We start from the raw sequence: 25,930 nt of genomic DNA on the forward strand, positions 1-25,930 counted from the left end.
TCTGGCTCCGTAAAATTGATTGGGATGCTCCCATCCCCGATGATCTTCTGCATCAGTGGATCAATTACGTTTCAGACTTGCCTAATATTAGCAAAATACGCATTCCTCGATGGACAGGGATGCGTCAAGATAAAATCGATGTTGAATTGCACGGCTTCGCGGACGCCTCCACTCGCGCTTACGCCGCTGTAGTTTTCCTCCGAATCGTGCATTCTCCCTCTAACATTCAAGTCATCCTCCTCGCGGCCAAAACGAAAGTCGCGCCATTGAAAACCGTTAGCGTTCCACGCTTGGAACTTAACGCCGTCGTTCTATTAATTCGATTAATAGAATGGGTAAGAAACACCACGGGCTTGATGCGAGCTCTCTTATTTGGATGGACTGATTCCCAAATCGTATTAGCTTGGCTTCTACAACATCCATCCCGCTGGAATTCCTATGTCGCGAACCGCGTCTCCGAGGTGCAGACGCGCCTTCCGACCGTACGTTGGCAACACGTTCGCTCCCAGGAAAATCCTGCCGACTGCGCGTCGCGCGGCTTTACTGCCGCCGATCTCGTCAATCATGAATTATGGTGGTCGGGGCCCCGGTGGCTTAGCTCGACCACGGCCTCGTGGCCGATCCCCCCGACTCCGACTGAAAAGGACATTTTACAAACGGTATCTTCCGAAGCGCGTAAAGCTACCGTTCATCTCGTCGATTCAGCTCCTGAGTGGGATCTGCCCACCTCCTGCTCGAGCTGGATCCGACTTCTTCGTATTACCGCGTACATTCGGCGTTTCGTTCGGAACTTAAAAAATAAAGTCGCCTCTTCGGTGATCGTCAAGTCTCCCTTGACCGCAGAGGAGATTCAGGAAGCCTCCGTCTTTTGGCTTCGATCGGCACAAGCGACTTGTTTTTCGGATGACTTGAAGGCTTTGAACGCTCACGCCGCTGTATCGCGATCAAGTTCCTTACGCTCTCTCCACCCCTTTATCGGGAAAGATAAATTAATCCGGCTTGGCGGGCGGCTCGAAAACTCCGCGCTGAGTTACAATGAGCGACACCCCGTCATACTTGCTAGACATCATATTGCCGAACTTTTGATCGATCAAGCACACCGACGCTCTCTCCATGGAGGGACTAAACTCACGCTTAGATGTCTCCGTCAAAATTATTGGTTAATTTCCGCGCGAAGCATGATCAAATCTCACATTCATAAATGTGTTACATGCGTTCGACATTCCGCGAAAACTCCGACGCAATTAATGGGTGATCTCCCGAGTCCCCGAGTAAATCCTGCTCCTCCGTTCTCTCACACGGGCATAGATTACGCCGGACCTATGAACATTACCCCCGTTGTCGGTCGCGGCCAAAAGGGGAGCAAACACTACGTCGCGGTGTTCGTTTGTCTCGCCACTAAGGCGATCCACCTCGAAAGTGTGGAGGATTACTCCACCGATGGATTCCTCGCGGCATTTCAACGGTTTGTCAGTCGCCGCGGACTGCCATCGGACATGTACAGCGATAATGGCACGAATTTTGTGGGTGCTGACCGCGAGCTCCAACGCAGCTTCCGCGCGCTTGTGAACAACCCCTCCCTTAAGGAAATTCTCGCTAACGACGGCGTACGGTGGCATTTCGTGCCCCCTGCGGCACCACATTTCGGCGGGCTTTGGGAGGCTGGAGTGAAGAGCTTTAAGCACCATCTCAGGCGAGTGACTGGTGCTCGCACTCTGTCTCGCTCCGAATTCGTTACGCTTTTATGTAAGATAGAGGCTTGCTTGAACTCGCGACCGATCTCTCCACTTAGCGACGATCCGTCCGATTATACCGCTTTGACACCTGGTCATTTCCTTATCGGCCGACCGCTCACGAGCGTACCGGAGGAATCCGTCCTCGAAATCAATGCGAATCGGTTGTCGCGATGGCAACACGTACAATTAATGCTCGAACAGATCTGGCGTTCTTGGTCGTCGGACTATTTACATTCATTGCAACAGCGCGTGAAATGGACCGAATCTCACGATAATCCGAAGGTTGACGAGTTAGTTTTACTTAAGAGTAACCTACTCCCTCCTTCAAAGTGGGAACTCGCAAGGATTCAGCAGGTCCATCCCGGACTTGACGGTCGCGTTCGCGTCGTCACATTACGCACCGCCAATTCCGAGCTAAAACGACCAATAACCCAGATCTGTCGGTTGCCCGCGTCTATCAGTCCGCCGGGAACCGCGAAATCCCGTTAGAATTAAGCTCGTTCGTTTTTCATTAGATTTAAGGACATTGTAAAAATAGGTTAAGTTCTCAAATGTATATATTGTATATAACGCTTTGAACCAAGACGTTCCCACGCTCCTCTATGCGACCTTGTCAACCCCCGTTCGTTTCGCATTCCGTCGAATGCGAGGCGGGCGGCATGTTGAGAATTGAATAAATGCGAGCTGAAAATTCTCGAACTTCGACGAGACAGCAAGCATTATTCGAGAACGCTTGAAAAGCTCCAAATCGCGACGGTTTCCTCCCCCCTTTTTTTGTGTGTTTTCGAGCAAACGGCACAGGTGTTTCTCGCGTGATCGCAAGCACCGCGACCAATAGACGATTTGGAGCCAACGAGCGTTTCTCACGTCACCGAATTCCTCGACGCGAAGCTCCGGCCGCGATCCCTCGCCTGCTCCGTCCGGGACGGCAGTGAGCCATCATAACTCGCACGCGATACATGATTGACGTCGAGAAAACGGAGGAATGTAGCGAGTGCGAAATCGCGAGTGCGAAGTCCAGTGTAACCCACTTTAATAAAAAGGACTGACTGTTATTTCGTGTACTCATTTTTGTACTTTCCACGGCGCGCACCGCGAAAACGTCGAGCGGTCCACTGACAATCGGCATGTAGAGATTTTCCGAATACTGGTACCCGAAATGCAGGTAAAAGGTTATGAAAAAACAGCCGAGCAAATAAAATTAAAATTAAAAAATTTGAAAGCAGCATATTTCAAATGTAAAAGAAATAATAATGTCAGTGGTGCTGCTCCCTCAACGTGTCCATTCTACAACGAGTTAGATATATTATATGGAGGCAGGCCAAGTGCCCTAGCTAGCAGCAGCGATGATCAAGTAGGAATAGACACCGCTGAAATAAATGAGGAAGAAGGTAATATATATTTATTTAATGCAATTATATATAGTTAAGTATGAAAATACAAATTGGTACCATCAATTATTCGACTTAATATTATTATTTATTTGATTTTAGTTAATAACGAGAATTATTCAATAAATTGTACAACTGCTGAAGAGACTGATGAAATGTTAGATAAGGAAAATGAAGTCCCACCAGCCAAAAACAGAAACAAACAAAAACTTCTGGTATAAATAAAATGTTTATTATTACAGCCTTATTAAGTATTTCTATTTGAGAGATGACATCACAATTTGCAACTACGCTCTACGCTATTAGTCCATATTTGAAGATTTATAAGAGTACAACCAATGATATAGGGCTAGAAGATATATAATTATTAATTTACATATGTACATACGTATTATAGTACGTAAATTTTATATTTAGGAAGAAAAAGTTATGAAGTAATGCTGCAGAGTCATACTGACAAGTGGTTGGAAAACCAAAAAAAATTACTCAACAGCATTACAAACAAGATGGAACTCCAAAAACAAATGGTCCATGACGAGATGATGGAGCAGAGAAAGTGGGAAGAAGAGGAGTTAGAAAAAGAGCGAAAATTTCAAAGTCAGCAAACAGGCTTGATTCTGGCTGCATTTACTAACAGTATGCAGGGTATCAGACCTCAAATATCTGCTCGTTCCCCACAAAGCACCTTGAAGCCGCTGAAACTTATTCCGGTAAATCCATTTGTTAATTTTTCTAATAATTAATCGTGTCACAACATTAAAACTAGTGTATGCAAATTTAATAAAACATTTGATTTTGTTGGTCTGAAAAAGTGAAACAGTGATTTATTTTGATTACAAATATTTTATTTATTATATTATTAAATAGTTATCTATTAATTATATTAGTAAATAAATAATTTATAATTGAAATAAATTACTAATATTTAAGTACTTACTATTTAGTATGTATGTATTCATTTAAAATAAAATATTCTTTCTAAAAAAAGGCACTTTAAATTGATACGCGAATGTATCGAAGATCTCTCGAAAGTCTCAAAGTGTATTTGTTGGCAAAAATACACGCATGTATACCACATACATACATACATACATGTATACATGTATCTCCGAAAGGTCGGACTACATATGGAGGGGTAAAAACCAGAGTGGTGTAAGTCAAATTTTTTTAAATATTTTTTCGTGTGCATAGATGCAATTTATATATTGTACAGATTGCATCTATGCACACGAGAAAATATTTAAAAAAATTTGACTTACACCACTCTGGTTTTTACCCCTCTATATTGACGTAGTAGTTCTTACAATAATTGTATTTATAAAAAGCTCTTTATATAAAAAGAATTACTCAAGAAAAGATCGTATAAATATGTAAACTTATTCAAAAGTCATTAAAAAGAAAAGCCACTGCATACTTATTTAATGAGAGTTTCGATTTCACCGGATGAAAATTAATGATATAGTTTGATGTCAATAAAAATTAAATTAAAAATTTTCTTTTTTACAATTGAATTATACAGAACCTCTTTCCACCTCTACAATCATTCAATCTCCTATGAAAGAAGGCAAGGAACCAAATACGAAAGTACAGAACTTTTATTATGAAACGCAATAACCGAATTTGAATAATATGAAGACTTTGCAGTTTTAAATATTTAAGATAGGGGAGACCGGGGCTAAAACGTCTACGGGGTAAATACGTCTAATCAAATATCTCGGAACCTGTATATTGTGCGAACTCGCTATTAACATTGTAAACGCTGCTTATAGTACCCATGTGACCAACGGAGTTTCGGCAGGTTACCTGCCGTGTTATGATTTTTACGAGGGCAAACGTGTTTTCGGAAGGTAAAAGTTACATTTTCTGCGCGTGGAAATTTTGTAATATCTGCAATAATATTTGCTCTCCAAATCTCGAGGTACGTGATTATAAAGAGTAATGCATGCTGAACACGAATCCAGTGTAGTTTTTTCATTATCGTTGATGTCTAATATTTCGTGGGCGATCAAACCTGAAACTTGTGTTTGGGGCTAATCGGTCAGTAAGCAGTCCGGGTGCATTTCCAAGACATTTTCGGGCTCACTGCATATGGAATATGGATGAGACGGGAATTACAACCGTTCAGACACCGAATAGAGTCATCGGACGTCGAGGAGTGAAACAAGTCGGGCGAGTGACTTCTGCGGAAAGAGGAACCCTCGTAACTATTTTTTAATAATGTTTCGCATAAAAATTTTAAATAAATTTTTATATTTTTCTCTTAAAAAACAATTATTAAAATGTATCCTATTATTTTTTAGGATTAGATGTACGTATATGTATCGAAAATGCAGTGCAGACTGTTATACCCCGGCATTTTTGAGATTTCAATTTTTCCACCGTTGTCGTTTTTGCTCTATACCGGTTAAACAAAGCGGCATAGACAAAAATTTCCTATATAAATTTTGTAGCTAAAGGTTTACTCTTTACAGTGGTATACCACATTTAACTACAATTATTTATTTTGTTGTTAAAAATCGGCACCGAAAAAAAACGGACTGTTTAGCCCCGGTCTCCCCTATATTAGAGATTATTTCTAGTTAGAAGTTATGGTGCCGTGTTCCTACACAAAATGTTAATTTTGTTTAAAAAGTACCTTTATTATTATGTTACTTTCGTTTAAAAATGTTAATTTCAAAAAGTTGCTTCATTATAATTTACTTTTTTATTAATTTATAGGTACAAGATGAATTAATAATTATAAGTTGTTTATTAACTTGTGATATAATTTCCAAAAAGTTACTTTGTTCTTTACAAGTTCTTAAAGTCGTTTTTATTTATAGATATAATATAAATCATTAATTAAATAAATAGTTTGTTGTGTATGCGGGAAATATAAATATTTTTCCATTGATCTCAAAATGCGATCAATTATAAATGCGAATAATTATCATTAATTATGATAATTACTACAACTGTGAATTAGTGGTAGGTTTATGAGACAAACTTCGAATATTTTATAATAAAATATGTGGTGTACTGTACACATATAAAAGCTGTAATAATGTTGCATACAAAAAGATGTACAAATTAAAGAAATAAAAGATATAAAAAAATGTCAAAATTATATTATTTAATTCGAATATACACATGAAAATAATATTGATATCCACTATCGGATGAGAGCTTTCCGCAGAGGATAACTGGCTCCCAAATACTGTTTTAAGTGGTTTCTCACTGCTATACCAGGTACGCAATCTCTATTACGATTTTGTACAGCTATTGATTGAGGAAACAACTGATCACTGTTGGACACTTCGTCTAACCATTCAGTAAAAAACCGTTCCTTGTGACTTTCTACAAAATTGTGCAACGTGCAACAAGCAAGAATGATTTGTGGACAAAACGTATAAGCACAATCCAGTTTTTTGCATAAAATTCTCCATCTAGCTTTTAACCGACCGAATGTCATTTCCACTGAAACTCGTGCAGAGTTCAAATACACATTAAAAGACTGTTCTTCTGCTGATAACGTGCCTGAATAGCTTTTGATGAGCCACGATAACATAGGATAAGCCGGGTCACCTACAATCATGTACGGTATATCGACACCATCGATGTTTTTAGATGTCTACAATTTATATATTATATTAGTATTACATATAAAAATACCATCAAACTTACGTCGAACAAAAAAATTTAACATTTACCTGAGGAATAATGGTCTGTGCATTCTTGTATATGCTACTATTTTTTAATACGACAGCATCGTGCACACTCCCAGGATGTTTTATTACAACATTTCTGAACCTAATATAACAGATAATTTAATAATTTTAGATTTCGGTATTTTCCAAGCTCAGTTTTTCACGCTTACCTTCCATTGTGGTCGACAACAGCCATTACATTATATGATGTCCATCCTTTCCTATTCACAAAGTCTCGATAACCTTCATGTGGTGCGGTAATTGGGATGTGTGTTCCGTCAATACACCCAATCAATTGTGGAATAAAGCTTCTTTTTTTAAATTGGAGCGATATGAACTGGGCTTCATCTTCAGAAGGCATAAATATGTTATCTTGTACCATGACGTTGTTGATGGCCATGGTCACTCTAAATAAGCACTTTCGAACTGTCGATTTGTGAACACCCATCACATCACCAACGACTCTGTACTCGGCACAACTTGCTAATTTATACAGAGCTATTGCGACCTGCTTTTCGACAGATAAAGGCTGTCTGGATAAAGGCTACCAGGAAAAGTGGCTTGGGTTCTAGTACAGTTCGAATAATGTCGCAAAGCATTGTGAAAGTTTCTTTCGACATTCGAAAAGTGGCCAGCTATTCTGACAGAGTGAAATGCTCTCCTACGATTCTTTACCAAAAATCATTACTCCTCTTTTTGGTCCACATTCTTCTTCAGTATTGAATACCATCTAAAGTAAGGGTCGGTGATATCGGATCGGTCATTTGACTCCATTGTACAAATAATTCATTCCTCTGTTGAAGGCATAATTTTCTCAATCTCATCCTCATACGTTTCATCATATTCCTCAGACGTTTTTTCCTGGCTTTTTGCTGCATATTTAAAATTTCGAGTAACACTGTAAATGACGCTATAAATGTTCTGCGTTTTTCTCCATTACTTTTCGTTACTTTCACTATAAATCGACTGACACTTTACACAGAATTACTCATCATTCCATTACCGAAAACATTGGACTTTATCTGGATTAAAAACCTAATCTAACCTGTTGTGAGATGGAACGGTGTAAACAGGGACGTATCAAATGTTTAGTCCGCATAAACTTGATGCGCGTACCAACCGATTTAACGGTGTAAAGTAGACCCATGACTGTTCCTTCAGGTTCAAATTTACTTACGGAAATTTTGTACGTCGCTTAGTTTTGCCCCCAGGAAAGGAAAAGTGACGTGAAGACAAATTTTCAAATTGAAAAATGCCGGGGCAAACTCGACACTTTGCCTGATCGATACAATTTGATCTGGAACTTGTTTTTTATTGTTTAAAACTAAAAATACATTGTTTATCGTGTATTTAGAAAGTATAAAAATTCGGAATTAAGTAAAACATTCATTGGAAATAATGAGTACAAAAATTGTTGAATTTTTAATTATTTTCATCTAAACTCATGTCTGAAAAACAATTTATGCAAGTAAATTCGCGATCGGACGTGCGCACACATTTGTCATAAGCCACAACTTTTTTAACATTTTTAACTTGCTGCCTCCGCGCATACACTTTCTACGCGAAACGAGGTGCCACATGGATTTACAACTTTCCACGCGTGGAAAGCCCACGCATATATTTTGAAAGCACACTATGTGTCTAGTTTAATGATAGTGGAGCCCCCCGCAGGGGGCGGAACCTACTGCCTCCACGCATACACTTTCCACGCGAAACGAGGTGCTACATGGGTTTACTACTTTCCACGCGTGGAAAGCCCATACATGTACTTTGAAGGCACACTATGTGTCTAGTTTAACAATAGTGGAGCCCCCCAGGGGGGGCGAAACTTACTGCCTCCACGCATACACTTTTCACGCGAGACAAGTTGTCACATGGGTTTACAACGTTTCTGATTTTCTGAAGTTTCGCCAATGATGTTTATGTTATGACTTTGACAGGTATGACTTTATGGTTGTTTACATTACTTGAGAACTGTTTTGGTTTGTAATATACTGGAGTTAGTTCGCTCACGACAAGAGCTGTATGCAAACGTGTTTCTCGGATAAACATTTAAAATGATTGTACAATAATACATAGGACATAAGAAAAAGTGATGTAAAAAAATATTTAAAAAGTTGCTAAACTTTGGAGTCGCAAAAAATTTTTTTGGTAGGGGAGACCGGGGCCTAACCGTCGCCGGGGTTGAACCGTCAAATCAAATATCTCGGAACCTGTATATTGTGCGAACTCGCTATTAACATTGTAAACGCTGCTTATGGTACCCATGTGACCAACGAAGTTTCGGCAGGTTATCTGTTCGTGTTATGATTTTTACGAGGGCAAACGTGTTTTCGGAAGGTAAAAATGAAATTTTCTGCGCGTGGAAATTTTGTAATATCTGCAATAATATTTGCTCTCCAAATCTCAAAGTACGTGATTATAAAGAGTAATGCATGCTGAACACGAATCCAGTGTAGTTTTTTCATTATCGTTGATGTCTAATATTTCGTGGGCGATCAAACCTGAAACTTGTGCTTGGGACTTATCCGTCAGTAAGCACCCGGGGTTTATAAGTCAGTCTCGTCACTGTGGCGCGCCGGGCGCACGACTTCGGCTCACGGCGATTTCAGGTTAGGTTTCCCTCGAGCGTGATTCTGTCTTCCCTTGCACGTGCGTCAGTTTGTGTAGGAGGGAAATGGTACGCACGTATCGTCGCAAAACGGGTGTTTTGGCCGACCGAAAAGATGGCGGACCGTTGTTTTCGAGATCGCTCACGCTCACGGCACGTCGGCGAGGTACGGCGAGGCACGGCACGGCTCTGAGATCCCGCGATTTCCGCGCGAGAGTTGACATGCCGCGCGCGCTGTAGATCGTTCCGACTCCCGGCCGCGGTAAATCGTCGTTGTTGGTCGTTGTGTCAGTGACAGTCGCGCGTGCGACAGCATCGTCCAGCGTTTGCCGCATCGTCTCGGCGTCATTGTCGCCGCCGTTGTAGTGGTGGTGGTGTCGGTGGTGGTGGCGGTGGTGGTGGTGGTGGTGGTGTCGGTGGTGGTGGTGGTAGTGGTGGTGGTGGTGGTGGTGGTGGTGGTGGTGGTGGTGGTGGTGGTGTCGGTGGTGGTGGTGGTGGTGGTGGTGGTGGTGGTGTCGGTGGTGGTGGTGGTGGTGGTGGTGTCGGTGGTGGTGGTGGTGGTGGTGGTGGTGGTGGTGGTGGTGGTGGTGGTGGTGGTGGTGGTGGTGGTGGTGGTGGTGGTGGTGGTGGTGGTGGTGGTGTCGGTGGTGGTGGTGGTGGTGGTGGTGGTGTCGGTGGTGGTGGTGGTGGTGGTGGTGGTGGTGGTGGTGGTGGTCGGTGGTGGTGGTGGTGGTGGTGGTGGTGGTGGTGGTGGTGGTGGTGGTGGTGTCGGTGGTGGTGGTGGTGGTGGTGGTGGTGGTGGTGGTGGTGGTGGTGGTGGTGGTGTCGGTGGTGGTGGTGGTGGTGTCGGTGGTGGTGGTGGTGGTGGTGGTGGTGGTGGTGTCGGTGGTGGTGGTGGTGGTGGTGGTGTCGGTGGTGGTGGTGTCGGTGGTGGTGGTGGTGGTGGTGGTCGTGGTGGTGGTGGTGGTGGTGGTGGTGGTGGTCGTCGTCGTCGTCGTCGTCGTCGTCGTTGCTCCGTACAAAGCGACGTAAATCACAGAATCCCTGGGTCCTGACGGAGCGATTCCGACGACGTGTCGTCGTCGGCGCGTCGAGGAATCGGCGCGAGGACTCCGTCGATTCCCGTCGACAAGGAGCAACTCAAGAAGGCAGTTCTTGCGGTGAGAAAAGATAAAATAAATAAAAGCCACACAAACAGAACCGCAGCCTTCGACGAGCAGTGGGCGTAAATCAAAATCAAGGAAGCAGCAGCGGTCGGATTCTGACGAAGACTTGGATAATACGTGTTGCGTGTGCTCAAAGAAGTTGACAATAAACAGAGCATATGGGAAACAGTGCATTGCGTGCGAGCGTAGGGCACACAACACATGCGTGCGCTTGTCAGGATCTGTATTCACGTGCCTAAAATGTTTTATGGAATAGGTAAAACAATTATTTTTTAATAAATTTTTATATTTTTCTCTTAAAAAACAATTATTAAAATGTATCCTATCATTTTTCAGGATTAGATGTATGTATATGTATTGAAAATGCAGTGTGACGGATAAACCCCGGGGGGGTGACGGTTAAACCCTGGCATTTTTGAGATTTCAATTTTTCCACCGTTGTCGTTTTTGCTCTATACCGGTTAAACAAAGCGACGTAGATAAAAATTTCCTATATAAATTTTGTAGTTAAAGGTTCACTCTTTACAGTGGTATACCACATTTAACTAAAATTATTTATTTTCTTGTTAAAAATCGGCACCGAAAAAAAACTGACGATTAGGCCCCGGTCTCCCCTATATGTCTTTTTTATCTAAAAGGAACCTATTTACAAAGTTTGACCTGAATCTGAGCATGGACGTTTTCGGAAGTTTCGCCCACTTACATATAGGTTCGCAAGAGTAAAGCTCGATAAAAAATTACTTTTCACTATCAAAAACGCTTATGTCACGCTAAAAATTACACCGTAACTCAGAATGTCATCAAATTCTATTGATAATACTGGCACATAAAGACGCATTTACAGTAGGAAAGGCAAGTTTCTATGATAGATTTAAATTGGCAAAAAGCCTAGTGTCAAGTTTGCCCCGGTGTCGAGTTTGCCTCGGTCTCCCTTACCCCATTTTTTACAATATCTTTTTTATTTTTAAAGTTACAGGCATTTGAAATTTTAAACTGCATTTTTTTATCCATAACTTAAGTATGGGTAGAGATAAAAATATAAAAAAAATCATGGAAGCTACTTTCATTTAGTATAAAAACAAAAAATTTTCCGCCAAATAAAAAATGGTCGAGGAAAATCCTCGGTGATTTGACATGGAATGCTTTATATATCTATATATATGTATATATATAGGGGAGACCGGGGCGAAGTGTGTGTCGGCCTTATTTTTTCGGTGCCGATTTTTAACAACAAAATAAATCATTTTAGTGAAATATAATAGTAAAGAGTGAACCCTTGGCTACAAAATTTATATAGGCATTTTTGGTCTATGTCGCTTTGTTTAACTGGTATAGAGTAAAGATGACAAAGGTGCAAAAATCGAAATTTCAAAATTCCCGGGGCGGAGTTGTCACTTCATTCTCGGACTGGATTTTAAATAAAAATACATAATTTTGATCATAAAAAATAATAGGATACTTTATTCATTGTTTTTTAGTGAAAAGCGGAAAATAATTTCAAGAAAATCTATTTTTTTCGCTATCAGTGTCACTGAAACAGTTAAAGCATGTAAAAACAGAGTCTGACGAGCACACGCACTCGTTGTGTGCCTTACGCCTGCACGAAATGCACTGTTTTTCATCGGCTCTGTTTTCTATTATCTCCAAGCATACGCAGCACATATTATTTAGCTTTCTTGACAACATATGTCAAGGTCAAGGTCATTGGCGAGTGGGGTCTTAATATGCATAATTAGCGAACTATTCATGATGCTCATATACGAATCATTATATTAGTTGTGGCAAATTTTTTTTTTTGCTTATATATGAGTCATTACTAGTACAAAGTAACATTTACTTCGTCAAAACAGTAAAGACTGATTATACACCATTGACCAAATAATCACTGTTCAATCTTATTATTGTCTATTCACCTTAATACGTTTTATCGCGATAAATATTACCACATGCTTTATCAAATTGGTACGACATGCGGAATGACGGAAGTTCCAGGTTCGAACTCCGTTTGAGTTAATATTTTTCGCAATGAATTCTTTACACAGAAATTTTAAATAAGGATATACATATAAACATCAAAATTAAAATTTAAAAGGACTAAAACCTATGGTCGAAAAGTCTTGACGATTAATTTGACCAAAACCAATAGTCGTATTGTCATGACGATTATAATGATAACCAGTAGTGTCGATTAAAAAGTCTTTACAGCAGTAATTATTATTTTGTAATAGTAGTAATTATTGTTTTGACATTTCAGTATTCCCTGCGGGCATTCTACAACCGCTTTTTTACTCTCAACACTTTCCCAAATCCTTGAATTATGGCGGCATCGGTGTAGTAATCGGTCATGAAATCACCCATGGTTTCGACGATAAGGGTCGTCAATTCGACAAAGACGGCAATCTAATGCAATGGTGGAACAATGCTACTATTAAGGCGTTTCGTGAAAGAGCGCAGTGCATCGTGGACCAGTACTCTAGGTATAAATTGCAGGAAGTGAATCTGTACATCAACGGTAGGATGACTCAAGGAGAGAATATTGCCGATAACGGTGGTCTCAAGCAGGCTTTCAGGGTAATTAAAAAAAAATACGCTATTTGCAAGTCAATGTCCTAAGAAACACCAAAAGTTTCAAAGAGAACCAAGATATTCTACGTATTGTACATTTTGGAAAAATTTTAACTGAAAGTACATCTAAAGATATAAAATTTTTAAATTTTAGTGTTGAAAGCATGCTTAATGTTAATAATAATTTCTCTTCATCAAACAGGCTTACAAGAAATGGGTTTTTATTCACGGCGAAGAACCGTTGTTGCCGGGAGTGAACCTCACGCACGATCAGTTGTTCTTTCTCAACTATGCACAAATCTGGTGTGGTTCTATGAGACCGGAAGACGCTCTTACGAAGATCCGTAGCAGTGTACATTCGCCCGGATCGGTACGAGTGCTGGGCCCTTTGTCAAACAGCGAAGACTTTGCCAAGGCTTTCGACTGTCCGTTAGACTCGCCGATGAATCCCAAGAAAAAATGCAATGTTTGGTAGTTCGTGTTTGATGATATATGAAATATATCACCTTGATATAATCACAATTTTAAATTGGGAAGAGAGAATTACGGAAGCTAAAAGTTTTCGAGCCATTCCGGAGTTAAGAACCTGTGTCCTTTGACTATTCATTTAGCGTTGAACAACGTCAAATGTTCAGTCATTATGTTGTACATATATAAATCTAATGACATTCGTATCGAACGAGATGTAAATATACATCCAGATAGCACCATGTCCAAAATCGGGACATAAGACATCTTTTTAACATCTTTTAGACGTCTTATGTCCCGCTTTTGGACAAGTGTGCTGTATGGGCACGCGTTATAATATCAAGAGAGCAAATTTAGATTTATATTTAAGAAGAGGTTTCTTCTAGTCCTTTACTTAAATATACGACAGATACAGTCAGTATCCATTTTCCCATATCACAATATATACTTTTTGTCTTTCAACTACTATTTTATTCAAACGTGATCACATCCCACGCAGCACATCTGAGGGACGTCTTACAGACATTTTGGGATATCTCAATAACCGTAGGACATTTTTCTCTGAGGCCCAAGATGGCCTCAGATGTCCAGTGGATATCCAGCAGATGCACAAGTGTCCGGTTATATTATCTTACAGACATCTTAGACGACGTTCGGAGGATATTTCAGGCAGATCAAGAAATATCGCAAGATGTATTAATTATTTCATACAGCACAGAAATGTTGCAAGAACATTGCATAGACATTACACCTAGACATTAACATTATTAGCACAGGAGTTTTGTTCGACCAAACTGGCAATTTTATTATTCAAAAGACGCTACGTTTCAACCGCAAAATTCGGTCCTTTTCAAGCGTGTATAACTCACAAATATTAATTAGTTAGACATAGTTGCCAAAATACGCCGAATCTAAAAACTAAACATCGGATTTTGTAGAACGCGACCAACAGAATAAGTCAAGAAGCATTATATAAATCAAAAAACTTACATATTGGAGTGTTATTTCAAAAAATAAAAAACAGTTTCACTACATTTCCGTTGTCCGTAATTATATCAGAGGGACGAGTCCCTGTCGTGCGATGGTGAAATTGCGACTAACAAGAAAGGACGAAACAATAAACAGTGACTTCGAAATATAGCTGAAGTAGAGAGAGGGAAGCAGATGAGAAGGGGATATTACGTTTCCTTTAGATGTCACAGCTTTATTTACAAACATACCGAAGGACTTGGTTTTGAGGGGTATCGAAAAGAGGTGGTTCCACATTTCCAAAAAAACTGATCTCACTTTACCACAATTTTTACATGCAATCGATCTGGTTTTGTCGTCCACGAGTTTTGTATTCAATGGGGTAATATATGAACAAATTTTCGGTAGCCCAATGGGATCTCCGTTATCTCCAGATACTGCGGATATCGTGATGGACGACCTAGAGACACATTGCTTGAATCTTTTAAATCTCAACATCTCAGTATTTTTCAGATATGTGGACGATATTTTCGCGGTCGTCCCGAGAAAACATGTGGACTTGATACTTAAAGTTTTTAATGATTATCATCCTAGACTTAAATTCACATATGAAATTGAAAATAACGGGTCTTTTAACTTCCTCGACACAACTGTCATAAGAAATGGCAATACTCTGCTAACGAATTGGTATCGAAAACAAACGTTCTCGGGAAGATACACAAATTTTTATTCGAACCACCCCTTAAAATACAAGTTGAATACCATTACTAGTCTCGTTGATCGTGCGATACTACTTTCTGATAAAAGATTCCATAGCAATAATATCAAAATAGTCAAAGACATCTTAAATAACAATAATTTTCCAAAACAAATTATTAATAAACACATTTTAAAAAGGTTACATCTCTTAAAAACACGTGATACCCCACACAACATCTCCACGGACGACAAAACAGATTTTGATTTAAAGAGGTGCATGCCGTTGCCTTACATAAAGGGTTTAAGCGAAAATATTAATCACACGCTGAGTAAGTGCCATATTATGTCTCTATTCACAATTCCCAAAAAATTGGACTGCCTAATTAAACGTGGTAAAGATAAAATCGATGATCTGAAACAAACGGAAATCGTATATAAGATCAATTGTAATGATTGTAATGCCATATATATAGGGCAGACAAAAAGGCATCTTTGCACGCGTCTGAAAGAACACCAGAAGGATATCAAAAAACCAGCTGGCAAACACTCTGTAGTTAGTGAACATCGAATATCCCGGGGACATGACTTTGATTGGGGGAATCCAGAGATAATGCACAAAGAAAGGCTGATTAGAAAGAGGGAATTAGCTGAGATGTTCTTCATTAAAAAATCGGACAACACCATTAATATGCAAAAGGACACGGAGGGTTTCAATGCTCTCTATGAACATATCATAAAGGAAACGTAATATCCCCTTCTCATCTGCTTCCCTCTCTCTACTTCAGCTATATTTCGAAGTCACTGTTTATTGTTTCGTCCTTTCTTTTGTTAGTCGCAATTTCACCATCGCACGACAGGGACTCGTTCCTCTGATATAATTACGGACAACGGAAATGTAGTGAAACTGTTTTTTATTTTTTGAAATAACACTCCAATATATAAGTTTTTTGATTTATATAATGCTTCTTGACTTATTCTGTTTGTCGCGTTCTACAAAATCCGATGTTTAGTTTTTAGATTCGGCGTATTTTGGCAACTATGTCTAACTAATTAATATTCGTGAGTTATACACGCTTGAAAAGGACCGAATTTTGCGGTTAAAACGTAGCGTTTTTTGAATAATAAAATTGCCAGTTTGGTCGAACAAAACTCCTGTGCTAATTGTTAATTATTTGTTGGCGACTCAACTTCTCAATTTTGTTATTAACATTATTTACCTCCAAATTAAAAGAATAATCCAATCTCAGCTCAAAAAATTTTTAAAAGTTGCAAAATAAACATTTTGCTAAATGCGACCATTTATTTAATTACGTGCATAAATTAGATGTAAATTTCATAAAAGGGTGAGGCTGAGCCTTGCGCCGTTCTGCCAGGTTCGAAGACCCGCGGATGTCGCGATTTTACTTCGCCGGAAGCCTGTTTATATTCGCCCTCAATTGAGATTTATTTACGAGCTGGCTTTACCGTCATGCACCGCCTTGATATCCTATTGGAATATCCCGGGCACTACCTACTAATACTGGGATATCCGTGGGATCGCAATTAGAAATCTGGAACAATTTGGGATATCCTCAGAATAAAGTATGCTGTGTGGGATTATTGAATATGTTGCAAATGTAAGTGATAAAAAAAAGCACAAAAGGAAAAATGGTAACTCGTGTAATGTAATAGATAATGTAATAGGCAATGCGATAGGAAGAGAATATACAGGGTGTTTCATAAATGGTGGGCAAAACTTGAGGAATGGATTCCTAGTGCTTAGAGAAGAAAAAAAAAGTTATATCAACATAGGTCCAGAAATAATTAGTTCCCAGAGAACACAAAAATGTCTAAAAGAGAACTAAAAGATGACAAATTTTTGATATAGTGTCTTTTTGTTAGAGCTTAAAGTCGACTAAAAGATGACTTGCGTCCCTTTTGTTCCGCACTAAATGTCGTTTTATAGCCAAAACTTATAAGATGACTAAAAGACATCTGTCGTTAGGCATCTTTTAGTCGCCTTTTAAAATCATGTTGTGGATGTTTTTGTTCTTTATATTTTATATTTTGGTTTATAAATGAAAGGTTTATGTTAATAAAACTTAAAGTTATAATTTCAAAAAAATTGTATTGCAACAAAAAAACATTTTATTATAATATAGTCACTTTTATATAGATTGCACAATAACACATCACATGTGCATCAACCCACATTGTTATAACATATATTTTATGCAATAAGCTCTAATCAATAAACACCTCCACATGATATAACGTTGCGATTAAAAGCGAGATTGTCAGAGAAATTGCTTAGCGTCCATTTCCTTTGCAATCTCCTCTCCATTAAAAAATTCTAGGTTATGTTCAGCAAAGAAAGCAGTGATTATCTGATTTGGAATATTCTTTTAGACCTTTGATAGATCCAGGAGAACGTACTAATCAAAAACAATAATCACTAAACGCTCACTGAGCTGTTTTCTCTGCTGATAGGCCAATCAAGTTACGGTTTTAAATCGAATTTGAATTCGGGCTCTTAATTTATATGCTATTTGATAGTAAATGGCACTGATAAAAACATATCAATTTTGTGATTCGTCAACCCTGCTCGTTTTTGCAAAAAAAAACTAAAAACCATAAAAAATTGGCCCTGTTCGACCTCTTACTCGAAACGCTGCGAAAACCGTTTGAGATACAGCAAAATTGCACATAAACAATTTTGTAGAGAATTAAATTTCCTATTAGGTATGCCTTGAAACGACTATGCAAATGGAAGGTCTCACGAATATTTCTAATTTTTTATAATTTCTTTTCTTATATTTTTAATTTATCAATTGTTATAAACAATTTTATCCATATTTTGATGGTTGTTAAAAATGCTCTATATTTTTGCAAATTCAAACCTCTTTGTATGTGGAAACAATAAACAAATCGGTATAAAATATCAAAGTTTATCGGAAATTGTTTATAACAATACATAAATTAACAAAACAGGGAGAAATTAAAAATAAAATTCTAAATATAATACTACAATGTAGCGCTTAAAAACCCATAAAAAAGAATGACCATTAATTTTTTTATAATTGTTTAAACATTTATTAACTAAAAAAAATGTAAATTTGGACGGTTAGAAATTTTTTCAATTATTTTGCTGAAGAGGTTTGAATTTGCAAAAATATAGAGCATTTTTAACAACTATCAAAATACGGATAAAATTGTTTATAACAATTGATAAATTAAAAATAAAAGAAAAATCATAAAAAATTAGAAATATTCGTGAGACCTACCACTTGCACAGTCGATTCAAGGCATATCTAATATTAATAATAATAACAAATTATTTACACCGTAAATCTCTGTCAAAGGTACAATGTTGTCTTGATTCAAAGTTGGCAGGCCAACGGTTGCACTTACGGCGAAATATAAAGAGATTGAATATATTTAGAGAATAAAATTACCTATAAAATGAAATTTTTTTATCATCATTCGATTAATACTTTCCGAGATATGACTGATCAAAGTTACAATATCGAACAAAAAAAATGTTTTGTCACATAGCTGTCATAATTCGAATTTATCGATAAAAAAATGTTTGATCCCAGAAATAGCTTTCCTATTATAGCTAGTTAAGCCTTGAATTTTGGGAGATTTTTTATTCAATGCTGAAGTACCGATATTGAATTTTACAACTAACCGGAGCAACTTGCGAATTCGCCGAGAGTCACTTTTCGATCGCGCAACTTCGGGCGCCACTCACGCCTAAGCTATTGATTTTAGAGAAATGCCTTCCTGAACTTTTTTATAGGAAATTTAATTCTCTACAAAATTGTTTATGTGCAATTTTGCTGTATCTCAAACGGTTTTCGCAGCGTTTCGAGTAAGAGGTCGAAAGGGGCCAATTTTTTATGGTTTTTAGTTTTTTTTGCAAAATCGAACAGGGTTGACGAACCACAAAATTGATATGTTTTTATCAGTGCCATTTCCTATCGAATGGCATATAAATTAAGAGCTCGAATTCAAATTCGATTTAAGCCCTAAATAATCCGTAACTTGACTGGCCTAATTCTGAAGAGTAATGCATGCTGAACACGAATCCAGTGAATTTTTTATTTTTGTTGATTTCTAATATTTCATGAGCGATCAAACTTAAAATCGGTGTCCGGGGCGAAGTCGTCACCAAGTTATATCATGGAGGCTTCGGGCGAAAATCAAAGTCAAAGAAGCAGCAGTGGTCGAATTTCGGCGAGGACTTGGCTAATATGTGTTGCGTGTGCTCAGAGATGACAGAATAGAGCTGACGAGAAACAGTGCATTTTGTGCGAGCATAGGGCACATAAGTGTGTGCGCTTTTCTTGTAATTATTTTACGCCACGTGTTTTTAATTAATGTTTCCATTTTTTTATTAAAAAATAATTAATAAAATGTATCCCATCATTTTTCATGATCGGAAATATGAATCTTCATTTAAAGTTCAGAATCGAGAATTGAGTGACGACTCCGCCCCGGCAATTTTGACATTTCAATTTTTGCACCTTTGTCGTTTTCACTCTATACCAGTTGAACAAAGCGACGTAGAAAAATGTCGTTATAAATTTTATAGCCAAGGGTTCACTCTTTACAACAGTATACCACATTTTACTAAAATTATTTGTTTTGTTGTTAAAAATCGGCACCGAAAAAATGATGACGACTTCGCCCCGGTCTCATCTACTCTCTGTCGGCACCTTTGAACTATTGGTTTCCGATTTTCCGACATGTTTCTGGGGGGACCATCGGCGTATCAACGGTTGAAAGGGGCCCTGGTTTTCAGGGTTATAACTTCTGCTTTTATTTAGCTTGGAAAATCTTATCAAAATTATCCAAAATTTTCTCCAATATACAAGCGTCTCTGCGTGTCACACTGATTTTCCAATACTTCACCTCAAATGTGCGAAAATCTTGAAGCATCTGTGGCATCATACCGACTGTGCACTACCACACATACAAAAATCCTCTAATTGATCGAATGGCGATGCGCAGTACGGATCGGCGCAAACTACAAAAAAGGGTTGAGTGAACATACTGGTTACATTATGATTTTACCATCTCTGCACTATATGATATCTCGGGGGCATCACGAAAAATATTAGAGCCAAGTGTCTCACAGGCTCGCCTTTTATCCCAGTATGTGAGGATTTTTGCTTACGAGAAGGTACTGACGTATGTAGCCGCGTCGCGGTAGCGCACGTTACTAGCGCTCACAGTATTTTTGAAACGTCAAAAGGGAATTCTTTTTCGCGATATATAAAGCATATAAAAATATAGGTCGTTGGATTCGTCTTTTCAAGTCCTATCGATTGGTGTTATTCCTGCAGGGAATTTTTATTTGGAAAATTTGAGCCCTTCTTCCCCCTCGAAATCCAGTACGTAAGGGTTTGATTCTATCGCCCAGAAAATCATCTCGAAGTAAAGCCACTAAAGGACCTTTTTTGATTTTTCGTCTAGCTTGGATAGTTTCCGAGATATCAGCCTGGACAGATTAAATCGAGCACCCTTTATATACAGGGTCATTTTAATCGACGCAGGCAAATATCTCGAAAAATATGGAAGATACAGAAAAACATTTCAGACAAAAGTTGTACTGTTTCAAAAGGGACATAAGATGATGGCAATAATTTGACCTTGGATGGTGGTTTGAAGGTCACGTGAACATCACCTTTAATTTCTTAAATGGGACTCCTTATATTATAGGTAGTATATCATTTGAAAGGGCATAAAAAGAAAAAATTTTTGGCGCAAACCAGAGGTTGATACGTTGACCCGTTATTTAGATAGTTATTATTTAGGGTAAAAAATTGGCTTTTTCGAATTTTGACCCTAAATAACTCCCGAACGGATCAATGTATCGACCTCTGGTTTGCGTCAGAAATTGTTTTCTCTTATGCCTTTTTAAACAAAATATACTACAATATAGGGGGTGCCATTTAAAATTTTTGAGACGGTGTCCCCTGAGGTACTAAAAAATTTTAAGTGAAACCCTACATATTGTAGTATATCGTTTGAAAGGGCATAAAAAATTTTTGGCGCAAACCAGAGGTCGATACGTTAACCCGTTCGGGAATTATTTAGGGTCAAAGTTCGAAAAAACCAATTTTTGACCCTAAATAACTCCTGAACGAGTCAACGTATCGATCTTTGGTTTGCGCAAAAATTTTTCTCTTTTTATGCCCTTTCAAACGATATTGTAAGCGACGGGAAAAATTAACGGAGCCAACCGGGACTCGAACTCGGGATCCTTCGTTCACACGCCTAGCACTTAGGCTGCTACCCCACGACTGCTCCTCTACGTTAAGGGGTAACGCCACCCCTGAGGCCCTAAAGTTATATCTAAATTTGGGAATTTTTGTGGGCAAATGAATAGCTTTATTTTTAAAAAAACATAAACTACTTTATTGTACACATACTTAACAATAAAAAAAAATTTTATTAGTCATAATTGTTTAAAATGGCGGCGTACTGGCTCACTTCCGCAAAACGCACTTTTTAAAATTTGCGTGCAACGCTATTCTTACAATTTTTATCCGATTGATTTGAAATTTGGTAAATGTCTGGATTAAGGGCAACCTCACTGATTTCAATGACCTTGATATATGTTGTCAAGGTCATGACCCCAAGTGACCTTCAGAAGGTTTTAGCCGACGCTCGTTATTCGTTAAAAAGTTATTAACAAAAGAAAGTTTGGAAAATATAGCAGTTATTTTGAGTATTGGAAGGCATAAATGACAAATATATATGTCGAAATAGTTCACGCATACACTTTCCACGCGAAACGAGGTGCCACATGGGTTCGTGACGCGTTTTACAAGCTCGTTTATATATATATATATACATAATGAAACATTATATATAGAGTGACGCGCTTTAAAAGTATTTAACTGTTTAAAGCGCGTCACTAACCTACATAGGTTAGATGACGCGCTTTAAAAGTATTTAAGTGTTTAAAGCGCGTCATCAAACCTATGTAGGTTAGTGACGCGCTTTAAAAGTATTTAAGTGTTTAAAGCGCGTCATCTAATCTATGTAAGTTACGCATGTACTTTGATATGTTATATAAGATACACGGAAAGACTCGCGCCCGACGAAACGCTCGGCTACGAAGCAGGCAAAAGCACGTTGCTGCGGCGACCACCGGATGGCGCGTCTATACCATCGAACGTCAGTGTTTTTTTGGTGCAATGAAATAGCGTCTCTATTGCCAACTGTTTTCGTGGTCGAGACACGTGTTTTCGAAGTCACATTAGCACGGCGTTTTCCGCTGCAAATTGCCCGGTGTTTTCCGCGTCCCGCGATTTCAACTTCAATTTTGCAGTTTTTGATTGTGGAATTGTTGAAGAGTGTGTGTCAGTGCAGTGTTTTCTCGAATTGTGGTTATTGGTTATACCACAATTAGAGAAAACACTGCACTGACACACACTCTTCAACAATTCCACAATCAAAAACTGCAAAATTGAAGTTGAAATCGCGGGACGCGGAAAACACCGGGCAATTTGCAGCGGAAAACGCCGTGCTAATGTGACTTCGAAAACACGTGTCTCGACCACAAAAACAGTTGGCAATAGAGACGCGATTTCATTGTACCAAAATAACACTGACGTTCGATGGTATAGACGCGCCATCCGGTGGTCGCCGCAGCAACGTGCTTTTGCCTGTTTCGTAGCCAAGCGTTTCGTCGGGCGCGAGTCTTTCCGTGTATGTTCATCATTGAAAGTTAATTGTAAGTGATATGCATTATAAGTATACATACGTTTTATTATTCAGATATTGGATACATAGTTGCAATAATATTGAAAAAAGCTTCTATTCTTTCACAATGATTGTAACGTCGGCGAATTAAAAATTCTGCTAAATACCCTACATAATGTTCTTTTCGAGTTCCATACCGTGAAATATTTGCACGTGTTTCACGCCAACAACGTTTAATATTTTGCGTGTGTGCACCACTCTCGGGATCTACAAAATTCATTTTATGATTCACAGTTAAATGTATTGCGCGTCACGAACCCATGTGGCACCTCGTTTCGCGTAAAAAGTGTATACGTGAACTATTTCGACATATATATTAGTTATTTATGCCTTCCAATACTCAAAATAACTGCTATATTTTCCAAACTTTTTTTTGTTAATAACTTTTTAACGAATAACGAGCGACGGCTAAAACCTTCTGAAGGTCACTCGGGGTCATGACCTTGACAACATATATCAAGGTCATTGAAATCGGTGAGATCGCCCTTAATCCAGACATTTACCTGAAATTTTAACATGATCCTCTTCTATATGTCGCGCAACAAAGTACGTAGGATTTTTGCGAAATATTGAAAACTCTTTTTGCAATCACAATTTTTTTAAATCAAATGTTTGACCAAAAAATGCACTTTTTCTAAAAATAGCTGTCATTTTGAAAAAAACGGATATTTTTTAAAACGGCTACGTACTTTGTAACTACAATCAATATAGAAAATAGAAATTTTTGGATTTTTGTTCTAGGGTAAACCATATATCAGAGAAATCTTGCACACAAAATCACGTCTTCGGAAAAAGTCGATTGCGGAAGTGTGCCAGTACGCCGCCATTTTGAACAATTGTGACTAATAAATAATTTTTTTTATAGTTGAGTATGTGTACAATAAAGTAGTTTATGTTTTTTTTAAATAAAGCTATTCATCTGCCCACAAAAAATTCCCAAACTTAGATATAACTTTAGGGCCTCAAGGGTGGCGTTACCCCCGTTAATTTCCCTGCTTTCCTATCTATGTCACAGCCCTACGGTCCTTCGTATCTTACAATATACTATAATATGAGGGGTTCCTTTAAGAAATTGAAGGTGACGTTCACATGACTTTCAAATGACCATCCAGGTCAAATCATTGCCATCTTATGTCTCCCTTGAAACAGTGTAACTTTTGTCTGAAACGTTTCTTCGTATCTTCCATATCTTTCAAGATATTTGCTTGCGTCGATTAAAATGATTCACCTTGTATATTTATATAAACCGGCCGGTATTCATAGTCAGATCTTATACATATTTCAGATCGTCTGAAGTTTATCTTAAGATGCTGTACGAATTGTTTTATTGGCTAGGAATAAATTTGAGTTGATTTTTATAAAATATAATAAGATCTGACTGTGTGAATCAGCCATATATTCGTATGCAAATGTTGCAGAAATATATTTTTCAAAGATATAATGTGATATCGAGTAATGATGTCCTGCAGATATTCTGTGAATATCTGAAAATAAGATATCTCAGATTTGACCTAAAATTGTAGGCATAGACTACGTTTACATGGCCAGATTTACGCCGAAATTATAACATCGATATTATAACTACTGACGTTAAATGTCGTGTGAACGCTTACGACATTACTTAAGACGGTCTTGAAATAAGATCCGACTATGAATACCGCCCTATATCTCAGATATATTTTGCTGTGTGGGTAATGTTACCTTTCGTCCGTGCGCGCGCGCGCGCGCGCATATATGTGTGTGTGTGTGTGTGACATATTTTAAAGATATGCCTTTTAGGCGAAAAACGGCGTGTTTGGCGTATCGCCTTGTATGTAGATCTTGTAGCTGTTAACGATTAATTTTGCCCTTTGTGCCTTGTTCAGTTTTACATTTTTGTCGTAGTCGCTTAATTGATGTCACATATAAACTCCTCACAAGAATTAAAGGAACACTTAAATTTTTTTAAAAACTAGGCAAAATTTGAGCAGCTGTATCTTCGTTAAAAATGAACGAAATTTAAGTTTTAAAAAAGGGTTTTAAAGCTTGAAATCTCTACTTTCAGAAGATCACTATTTTCTTTTAGTTTCTGTAAGTTTGGTAATTTTTACATATAGAAAACCACGAGCTGGACAAAATGGGAAATTTTCTTCTCACTTTGTGGGCCTGTCACGTGCCCAAAAAAATCCTGCGAAATTTTTTGACTTTCCAATGTGAAAGCTCGAAGTTTTCCCTACAAAATCTTTTTTTGAAAATGTTTCTACGATTTTTTGTTACTGAGTTATCGCGGATTGAATAAGAAATTAGCATTTTGACTTTGATTGCTCATAACTCCGTTAAAAATCATTGTACCGCAATTCGCAAAATGGATTCTTAAAGTTAAAACTTTGCTCTATCAAGTGGTATAATCGCCAATTTTTTCATAAAGATTTTTGGATACATTACAAGTGAGTAAAAATATCGTAAAAATTTGCAATTTTTTACTTTCTTATTTAGATCCAAAAAACAATTGTGCAGAACAACAACAAAAATTTATTCTTTACGCTTTTTTGTATTTTTAAGTACCCTACATTTAAAAAAAATTTGCCGAATAGCTATAAGATTTTCTTCATGGTGGCCACTATGGTTTTACAGGGCAAAACGTACAAAAAATTGTAAAATTGCTTAATTTCAGTGAAAATCAAGGAAAAAAATTAAAAATAATGTTTGGCGGACGTTAAAAAACTGTTTTCAATTACGCTGACAATACATTGAAGATGAGTAAGTGTCAGCATAAGTTAGAAAGACTTTTTTTTATAAGAAATTAATATTTTGTGTTTTCGAAATTTGAAAAAATACCGCCGGCATTAGCGTTACCCAAAGCGTACCACGAGGAGGTTGCCCGGTCGGAATTACGCTTCGT

At 38.2% G+C, this 25,930-nt stretch overlaps 1 protein-coding gene and 1 pseudogene across 1 annotated transcript in view; one reads left to right on the top strand and one right to left on the bottom strand.

The window, feature by feature from the left end:
• Positions 1-14,461, top strand: part of LOC139780518 (neprilysin-1-like) — a 127,692-nt gene extending 113,231 nt beyond the window's left edge. Inside the window, exons 4-5 of the mRNA XM_071719181.1 lie at positions 12,845-13,161; positions 13,358-14,461. Coding sequence (XP_071575282.1) covers positions 12,845-13,161; positions 13,358-13,630 — 590 coding nt within the window. The 3' untranslated portion in view covers positions 13,631-14,461. The remainder of the gene's footprint in view (positions 1-12,844; positions 13,162-13,357) is intronic.
• Positions 6,279-7,535, bottom strand: LOC139780519 (uncharacterized; annotated as a pseudogene).
• Positions 14,462-25,930: the final 11,469 nt, after the last annotated feature.

This window comes from Temnothorax nylanderi, unplaced genomic scaffold, assembly GCF_030848795.1.
Source record: "Temnothorax nylanderi isolate EJ_2023f unplaced genomic scaffold, tnyl_v1.0 TNYL_tig0282_pilon, whole genome shotgun sequence".
NCBI lineage: Eukaryota > Metazoa > Arthropoda > Insecta > Hymenoptera > Formicidae > Temnothorax > Temnothorax nylanderi.